The sequence below is a fragment of the Mytilus trossulus genome, chromosome 1, assembly GCF_036588685.1.
Source record: "Mytilus trossulus isolate FHL-02 chromosome 1, PNRI_Mtr1.1.1.hap1, whole genome shotgun sequence".
Lineage (NCBI taxonomy): Eukaryota > Metazoa > Mollusca > Bivalvia > Mytilida > Mytilidae > Mytilus > Mytilus trossulus.
In genome coordinates, this window is record NC_086373.1 from 21,335,750 (window position 1) to 21,346,114 (window position 10,365).

General features: G+C 33.1%; 1 protein-coding gene across 1 annotated transcript; it reads right to left on the reverse strand.

Moving 5' to 3' along the window:
* Window positions 1-1,241: 1,241 nt before the first annotated feature.
* On the reverse strand, window positions 1,242-4,742 carry LOC134707036 (uncharacterized). Its single transcript, XM_063566518.1, has 5 exons — window positions 4,554-4,742; window positions 3,251-3,280; window positions 2,677-2,855; window positions 1,957-2,206; window positions 1,242-1,530 (listed from the first exon to the last, which is right to left on the reverse strand). Exons 1-5 carry the CDS (start codon window positions 4,618-4,620, stop codon window positions 1,346-1,348), a joined length of 711 nt encoding a protein of 236 aa, XP_063422588.1. The 5' UTR covers window positions 4,621-4,742; the 3' UTR covers window positions 1,242-1,345.
* Between the last annotated feature and the right edge of the window lie 5,623 nt (window positions 4,743-10,365).

Here is a 10,365-nt window from a genome sequence, read left to right on the forward strand (position 1 = left end):
TTGATATGTGGGACTTCATCAGATGAGCATGCTTTCGTAGTTAGTAGGACATGAGATGAACATTTGTCGGAGTTCTTCAGATGAGCATGCTTCCTTTATAGAACATGAGATGACCATATGTCAGAGTTTCTCAGATGACCATGCTCTGTAAATAGTACATGACATGTACATCGGTCAGTTTGTAGATGCGCATGCATTCATATATAATAGGACATGATATTGATATGTTGGAGTTCCTCAGATGAGCATGCTTTCGTAACAGGACATGCGATGAACATATGTCAGTGATTCCCAGATGAGCATGCTCTCTGAAATGCTGAATAGAACATGACATTTACATCTGTTGATGTTTTTCAGATGAGTAAACTCGGATACAAATGCTTTCTTGAATTGACAGTTGTAGTTTTTCTTATTGGTACAGATAACAAAAAAACTGGCAACATTTGTTTTCTGGACAAAATCCTGTTCCTATTGTTAAATTGGAAAACAACTAAAGTTCCAACCCCTCACCAAAAATCGTGAATTAATCGACCTATTCTAGTATCCTTTGTCATATCGCTCTTCACGTCTCAACACTTAATGTTTGGTTTAAGCGTTTCTGATGAAGGTAAATCTTGAAAAAAAAAAAATGGCTTCGGACGAACGGAATCAATGTTCTATTTTCTTGTTCTCACTGATTTGTGGGTTAACGTATCGTATGTTCTTGGTGTAGCTGTTTAATGATTATGCTATGTTAGGAATACAAAGAGTATCTGTCAGTAACATACTGTGTGCTTAAAACGAACGCATAAAAAAACTTCATTTTAAACATTTTACTATGAGCAGAATTTGAGTTTAACAGAAATTAAGCAATACATTTTTTTTTCTGCCAAAAAATGTAAGATAAGGACTAACTGATCACGTCGATAAACAAATGAGTATTTAGTGCTTGCACACCTGATATGCAATATAAAAATAAAATAATGTGGTATGATTGCTCTTGGACAACTCTTGACAAGAATAATATGACATAGAAGGTATTAACTATAGGTCACCGTACGGACTTCAACAATGAACAATTCACTTGGTATACAATATCAATGCATTTAGGCTGATAGCCTTGCACACATTTCCATTTACAACATCACAAAGACATCTTCACTGAAAGAGTTAGTAGATGCATTATGGGATGGGTAAGAACTGTTTCTTATCTAACACTGTCAGTAAAGTATATATAGAAATAGAAACTAATCTCAACAAAGTTTAACAAGAACCAGAGTTTTTTTTATTGAATCAAATATATTATGACAAGTTGCGATCTCTTCACTTTCAGTTAATCCTCATTGTGTAATTTGCATCAAAAAGTCTATCTACCGGCGACCATATTGTAGGGTGAGACACATGTGGTGGCGAACTGGTTCCAGACTAATCCTGAAGGGCAGGATAAAACAAAGGCATCACCAGCAATGTCACATTGGATGAATTTGGTAGCGTCTGGATGGGAGAAAAACTGATGGCTTGTTGCAGATCCTCTACAAGGATTGGCTATACCTAAAACAGAAGATTGAATTGTATATATTGACAGAATATTTACTGCATACGGAGTTGGCACGGTTTTCTTCCTTACAGGAGATAGCTTTTTCATGATTTTTTCATATACGATTTGAGATTTTTCTTTAGGTCTGAACTCAGTTGACATAACATCAAGCAATAATCTGAAGTAGAGCAGAATATAATGGTTCAAAGTGCCAGCGTTCTGAAGATTTTTAGGTAGGTCGTAATAACCAATACTGAAGAGAAGATGTTAGAACAGAAATAATTCAACTTCAAAAGGTAATTTTAGAGCATTTTTCAATAAAATATGAAATTGTTTATTTTCAAATGGTTACATGATTATGGAATGTAACAAGATGGGTTGACACTCTCTTTAGAAAAGCAGGCCATTTTGCCATTTTATAATTTTATAATTAAATTTACCTCCTAAGCCACCATTTGGATTGGGTGTTGTAACCATAACCCCAGTCTGGAATTGATAAACACATGACAGACGGTTTTCGTCCCAGAGTAACTGTGATGGACATGTTAGGACGTTTGCGTTTCCATTGAGATCACATTCAATAAATTGATGACTATCTGTAGCTACAGAGAAGTAAATTTTGCCGCTGTTGACGTTAGCAGTCGTACAAGGATTTTGTACTCCGGTGTTTGTTGTCTGTGATGTTGTGGTCTGTAATAGAAAAAAAAGTATTTGCTCATGCGAAACTATTATTATTTATACCCATTTTTTATTTGTACTCAGAAAACCCACTAATATGTTACTGACGAAGAGTTTTTAACAATTAATTTCGATTTAGTCAAAATCTGTTTCTGAGATAAAGGATGCATGTACTAAAATAAAATGTTTTAAGTACTCTATTTTAACCAATCAGGCATGTCAGTCATATACTTGGTCTACTTTGTATACTAGAAGCAAGATATACTTTACATGAAATAAAATTTGTACGTAATTAAGTAAATGTAATAATTTACTTAAATTTATAACAAAAAAACATATATGAAACTATCGTTCAAAGTTACACTACAGTTAAACATTGAGATGTCTAAAATTGAATGGTAAAGTAAGTTGCGAAAGTGTTTTTCTAAATGTCCTATGACTCATTGTCTTAAGTTTTTAGAGAGGTTCTCATCATATATTACCTGTAGTTTGATACATGTAGTAGTAGCTTGGTTATAGATCTCACCAGCTGGGCACTGAATAACAAACATTCGTCCGAAAACATCACATTGGAGGAATTTTGTTTGGTCACGTGGATGAGGATAGTATACTCTATTGTTAGCATTACTCCTGCAAGGGTTGACCACATTCTGGTATGAATCTGAAATAGTACATGAATGGTCAGAACTTTTTTTTAAAAGCAGCATTTAAGCAAGTCATATTGAAAACGTACGATCTATAGTAGATATTTATCTACCTTGATGGCACATTGTATATTTTATTGACATTTATAGACATTGTTTCTTCACGGTAAGATATTATTTCAAAATTGCTAGCTTCACAAGTGTGTTTTAGATATCAAAGTGTAAACTTATTTTTCCATGCAGGTTGCAACATACAATAACTGTTTACTTATTGGGTTATAAAAGTAACATTGAATGCAACCCGTCATAAAAATATGACCAAACGTATCCATCGTTTGATTAACTGGAGGAATGTGCTGTATGTTCGTTTAACATGGACAAACAGGAATCATAAAATATTGTATTTACTCACCGACACAGTTTGGTAGCACTTGTCTTTTTTCTAAAGTGAAAAAGAAAACCATTTTTCAGGAGTGCTTAGATATTATGTTAGTCTGTTACATTTTTTTTTATTCATAACTTGTCATATGCGTTATAACAACTTAACCTTTATTCAAACTTAGTAAAAAAAAAAAAATTCGGCAATCCAAAGAAAAATTGCCTGTGTTTGGTATGAACTTTTTGGTTTTAACCTATGTTTTTGGCAAAAAATGTCATCTTTCTTGTTAAATTATCTATTTATCTAATAAAAGATTGAAACGAAAAATAAAGAGTGATTTCTTTCATGATATTTGATCTTCGAAAAGGAAGAAGTTAAAACGTATGTTAGCATTTTTTGTAATGTAAATTTACGCATTTTTGTTATTGAACAGCATACTATTCTTTTTTTCCATCTTTTGAAACAAGTAAGTTGGGAATCTTTAATTTGTACCGTAAATTGTTAATTAAGCCTTGCTAGTAATCAAGCCAAATAACAGGAATTTGGTCAATGGAAGAACGCTGTTCAAAAGCATCAGTCAGACACCTTTTATAATAGAGATTTGAAATGACGCATAATTATATAACGGTAAAACCTTTAACGAAAAACCATTCACTGCGATTAGTTTAAACATATCTATTTATAGTAATTTAGGAAACAAATTATTACAACTTATAGCAATCCCTTTCCACTATGCGATTTCTGCCTTGTAGTGAGCGGCATTAGCCTGCTCTTTTTCGAAATCTACAAGGGTACTGCGTTTGAAACACACAATAGATAAAAAAAAAAAAAAAAGAATACAATTAGGTCGTATGACAAAAAAAATAAAAAAGTTCAGATGACTATAAAGAAAATTTCAATTCTCAAAATGAAATGACTGCCGTATCTTGTTACAATAAAATGGCTGTGTAGAATAAAGGAATCATGTTAAAGAGCATGATTAAAATCGTCTATTTAAAACCCTATGTTGACCTATAGATGTTATTTGCTTTTTATGTTTTACCTGGGTTGTTGTATCAATGCCGTACACCTCCCCCTTTTTATTCACATGCATAGTTTTTAAGATGAAGTTATCAATTCAATGATTTGATTAGCTAAGCTAACGTATGAGCGATCAGCAGAGATCATCAGATGCAAGTCACAGCATGTTAAATCAACCAAAATTCGCCTTTTAAACATAAAAGTATTTAATAGTTGTGTCTGCACAAAAATGAAAGATTTATATCATATAAAGTGATTTGCTCTGAAATTAAAATTCATCAGAAAAAGATCACAAAACAATAGGTTAAAGACTTACCCCTTTTATTTTCAGATGGTGCTGCAAGAGCTACTCCGACAAAGAGAACTATAACCAAGTACTTCATGTTTATGCCTGTATTAGTCCTACAAGATGTGCTGATTGTAGATCTATTCCTTACTTATATAGTACATACATAGCAGGGTGTACAGACATAGTGTACATCAGTCAATATTGCGTCACAAGGTTTATCCCGGTTTGTTGTCAAACGCATTAAGGTACATATCAGCGTTTCCCTGTATCTTCAGAGGACAGTTTGCCCATTTCTATTTACCTTAAATCATAAACATCGATTTTGAAAGACTAAATCCCATTTGTTTGGGTTTATTTAAGATCTGTCGGCTTATAACCTTCTAACAACAACATGATCAAGCATCACGTAAAGAGTTTCATCAAAAGACTAAATGCACATACTAACATGAATATAGCGGATTCGCTTGCATGATACTATTTGGCCTTAAAGAGACGCACCAAGTTTTTTGTTTTAGTATTAAAATTTTACGTTGTATCACGAAAAGTATATTTTTATAGCAACAGACTAATGTAGGACGAGAGTTTGACCTCTAAGGACAGCTTTGTTAGTGTAGGGCGATATAACAACCTACCCTGGCATTCAGTTAGGTCATAGATCTTAAACTTTAAGTACATCTTTATTGTGTGATAAGAATCCGTTTAGGATGCATTAACGAAAAAGGATACCCCATGTGTGAGAGATATAGCTAGACTTTTCAAAATGCCCATGGGGGTTTTGCGTGCAAGATGGCTGTCATAGTCCTAAAAAAACTTCAAGGGGGCAAATGCATTTTCATGCCTTTTTTTTTTTACTTCTTCATTTATTTTATAAGCCCGAAGTCATTATACAATTAATTATTTTGTTTCAATTGTGGACAAAATTGCTCTTTCAAAATTTCAATTTAAAAGCCTGCATAGGGGAAATCCCCCGCAAATAGTGACAGTTGGCAGGTACGTTAAGGACAGTAGCTGCTGACAGGCCTACAAGCTGAACATATGAATAGCTTCCTAGGTACAACTTCCGATCTTTTTGGTGCGTCAATTATCAAAGTTTCTTTTAATTATGCTGTTCTAGTGCATTCGACAATAATTACATTAGTACATAGTTGTATCGCAAGATTTCGTTATTTTCATTGACGGACACAAATCCAAAGACTTTCATTAATTCTGTTTTATTTCCAACAACAAAAAAAGATTTCTATAATTGCACGTGCGTCTGTCATTGAAAACCTAATCAAATTACAAAAGGTAACATTCGTTTCATAAAAAAGAAAAAGGGGTAGGACATGGGAAAAACTTCCGAGACGCTAGCAATAAACATGCTATTGAATTTGATTTGTCTTGGATCATTTATACTGCGTTTGTTTTACAAGAGGGACGAAAGATACCAAAGGGACAGTCAAACTCATAAATCTAAAACAAACTGACAACGCCATGGCTAAAAACTAAAAAGACAAACAGAAAAAACAATATTACACATGACACAACATAGAAAACTAAAGAACAAACAACACGAACCCCACCAAAAACTAACTTATATCTCGTTTCCGTTTTGCTAAAATAATATAACTTAATTCACATCTTTTTGGGCTTCACATATCAGTAATAAAAAAAAATAAAGTTATATACTTGTACAAATTGTGACTTGGATGGGGAGTTGTCTTATTGGCACTTATACCCGGCACATCTTCTTATTTCTGTATACTATTCATTTGATCTGAAATGTTAATTTCAACTGGTGTTTTCTTGAAAATGGACCTTCAAGTCACGAGAACAATTATATACCCTCATTTTTATCCGAAAACCAATCCATACACACATTCGTCGTTCTAAAAATGGTATTAAAATACAGTCAAAATAAGGCTGAACAACAGGTTGATGCAAAAATCATCCCTCATTAAGTTCTACGTAATTTGTATGAAAGTAAATTTTGGATATTCGTACTGAATGAGACAGTAAGCCAAATACAAACATTTTCAAAAGACATATAGAGAGCAACAAACAGTCTTCAACAATAGATTATTAGTTACATAATGTGTTAGATAGGCGTATACACTGTATGTCAAGCTCTAATAATTTCTCATAATAAATTGTTTGAGTTTCAAGAGTTTATATACGTCACTGTTCTTGGTGTGCTGTACTATTAAAGGAAGATGTCCGTTGTTATTCTGCGGTTTACATGTTGAAATATACTATTATATATCATATTATTAATGTATGCATTTCTCTTTGCAGAGTGTTCTTGCGTTTGTTTGTCCTGCATTCCTGTCACGTAGTGTTGTCATTTAACGATATATTTTAGCATTGTCATATGAGCGGAAGGTTTGTCCAGCATTAATTCAGGCTCAACTCACCATATATTGCAGTTGTCTGTTTCTATGCATGTTGGCGGGGCTTTATTTGTTGCACATAAGTGTTTTTGTTGTTCCGATGTTATTCTCATATAGTTGATGTGTTTCCATTGGTTTTTATTTGTAACCAGGATTTGTTTTCTCTCAATCGATTTAATATTGTTGCCTTTATCTAAAAAATGCTATTTCCATAAAATTTGAGAATTAGTTTACCAAAATTAATCAAATATCTGACAACGAAAACACAAAATAATTTATATCGGTCAACGTACCCATAGACTAATTAAAATCAATAAAATAAAACAACATGTAGTACAAGCTTTTTAAAAAAAAGCATTAATTTGCAGTAATCACGATTTCATGTTTTACGTCATTATGCCTAATTTCATTAACCGAATTCACATGTTTGCAAACAAGTGGTTCACAAATTGAACAAATACATACACGTGGTCGATGGATAAACAACAATAACCATCACGATCACATGTATGGCCGTACGATGACCAGTACTTGTTCACAACATAACCTACGATCTTTGGTGCGTGGTTGTGTAGATGTATCATCGACCGTACAATGAACTTCACAGTCCACACGTACTAATTCGTCTTCAGTCTTTGGTATATAGTTTCATTGCTCATCATGCCACATCGTCTTATTTTATCAGTCACAATTTGTTTCCTTTTTCCTTTTTCGATCTTCAAATTTTAAAAATTCAAAAAGTTCAAACTGAAATTTCTTTTTCACAAAAACGTTTATTCCTCATTTTTTTGGGGTTCTTATTTTGATATAAAATTGAGTTATACTTGGTTATTTAGTTTTCTGGTATATTGAATGTTCCAGAAGTCATTACATTATCTTCAACGATTAATACACAGCTTGCATTAGTTTCAAAGCAAATTAGCAGGAGAAATGACATACGAAAACTTAGATGTCCGAACTTTAAAACACACTTTCATTGCTGAAATTGGCTAATGTTTCTCAGTTTTTTTGTCATATAGCTCCCTATGATTCTATATATTTGAATACACTACATTGTTTCAAATGCTTGTGTTTGAGGGTTCCGTATGAAGGAAAATTACCGACCATGTGAGGGCTGTTACATAGCCAGGCAAGGGCGTTAAAACTTCCATCATTAGTATGCAAGAAATTATTTTAGTGTTATTTTCAAATTCTGAATGTTAACGTTTATCTATTTTATTGAATTAGATATCATTGTTTTCAGAGTAAAAAGTTAAAAAAAAAATCATTTGTTAACCAGGTTCAATATCAAGGGGCGTACAATATTCTGCATACACGCATTTGATAGTTTAAACAAGAATGTGTCCATAGTACAAGGATGCACCAACACGCACTATCATTTTCTGTGTTTAGTGGACCGTGAAATTGGTGTAAAAACTCTAATCTTGCATTTAAATTAGAAAGATCATATCACAGGGAACATGTATACAAAGTTGCAAGTTGATTAGGCTTCAACTTCATCAAAAACTATCATTTTCTATGTTCATTAAACCGTGACATTGGGGTCAAAACACAAAATTTGGCATTAAAATTAGAAAGATCATATCATAGGACACATGTGTACTGAGTTTCAATTTGTGTCCATAGTACAAGGATGCCCCAACACGCACTATCATTTTCTGTGTTTAGTGGACCGTGAAATTGGTGTAAAAACTATAATCTTGCATTTAAATTAGAAAGATCATATCACAGGGAACATGTATACAAAGTTGCAAGTTGATTAGGCTTCAACTTCATCAAAAACTATCATTTTCTATGTTCATTAAACCGTGACATTGGGGTCAAAACACAAAATTTGGCATTAAAATTAGAAAGATCATGTCATAGGACACATGTGTACTGAGTTTCAATTTGTGTCCATAGTACAAGGATACCCCAACACGCACTATCATTTTCTGTGTTTAGTGGACCTTGAAATTGGTGTAAAAACTCTAATCTTGCATTTAAATTAGAAAGATCATATCACAGGGAACATGTATACAAAGTTGCAAGTTGATAAGGCTACTACTTCATCAAAAACTATCATTTTCTATGTTCATTAAACCGTGACATTGGGGTCAAAACACAAAATTTGGCATTAAAATTAGAAAGATCATATCATAGGACACATGTGTACTGAGTTTCAATTTGATTGGACTTCAACTTAATCAAAAACTACCTTAACCAAAAACTTTAACCTGAAGCGGAACGAACGGACGGACGGAAGGACAGACTGACAGACGGACACATGAACGAACGAACGGACGCACAGACCAGAAAACATAATGCCCCACTAAAAACGTAGGTGGGGCATACAAAGAGGGATGAAAGATGCCAAAGGGACAGTCAAACTCATAAATCGAAAATAAACTGACAACGCCATGGCTAAAAATGAAAAAGACAAGCAGATACACAATAGTACACATGACACAACAGTTAAAGTTTGCAGTTATATTCTAATGTATCTTAAAAAGTAAACAAACAATAATATCGAACTCCGGGGGAAAATTCTTAACAGAACGTTCATAAGCAATTGGCAAAACCAAAAGCTCAAACACATCAAACGAATGGATAACAACTGTCATATTCCCGACTTGGTACAGACATTTTCTTATCTAGAAAATGAGGGATTAAGCCTGTCTGTCATTTAAAAGTCATATTTCTTCTCTAACTGTTTTTTTTTCTTTTTTTCTTTTTCTTTTTTCTTTTCTCTCTGTGACTTGATGGTAAATCTTGCAGTTTTGTTTCTTTTTATCATAGAGAAATCATTTCACTATATTTCCTTATTTAGCATATAACGAAACTGATTAGGCAATAGGTATAAATAAATAACCCAAATCCGATGCGCATCATGGATTTCCAAAATATGGACGACTATGCAACATAAGGATTTTTATGTGTTAAAAGTCTATGCATTAACCATAGATGTAGCTCTATCAGGGAGCGCCCCTGCCCCCTTAATCTGGAACTGCTAATGACATACTGAAGTGTTAGTATGGCGTGAACAAATTACAGCTGTTGGCTCTTTTTCTAATCATTAATAATTAACTGAATATTACATTACCTGTTTTAATCTGATATAAGGTGTCACTGTGTTATATTACTACTAGTTTTGGTTTTTGTGTTGTTTTCTCTTTTCTCTCATTTACCCGCATGCAGGACTTGGTGAAATTTAATATGAAATGTTAATAACATAGTAATATGATTCTCACCTTTCATTCGATTGTAATTAGTGAACTAGCACTTCTGTGTAGAGATAAATTATCATTGATATAGTCGTAATAATAATTTGACTGGTTACTAAAGATTCTATGAAACTGAGATTATGAAGATGATTGAATTCTTGATTGACAACATATTTATTACGTTGGGATGACGTGTTATTCATTTGCAATCGGCATTCCAATGGGAACCAATTGTTATGCTCTTCATGCCGACCTTTAACTTTATTG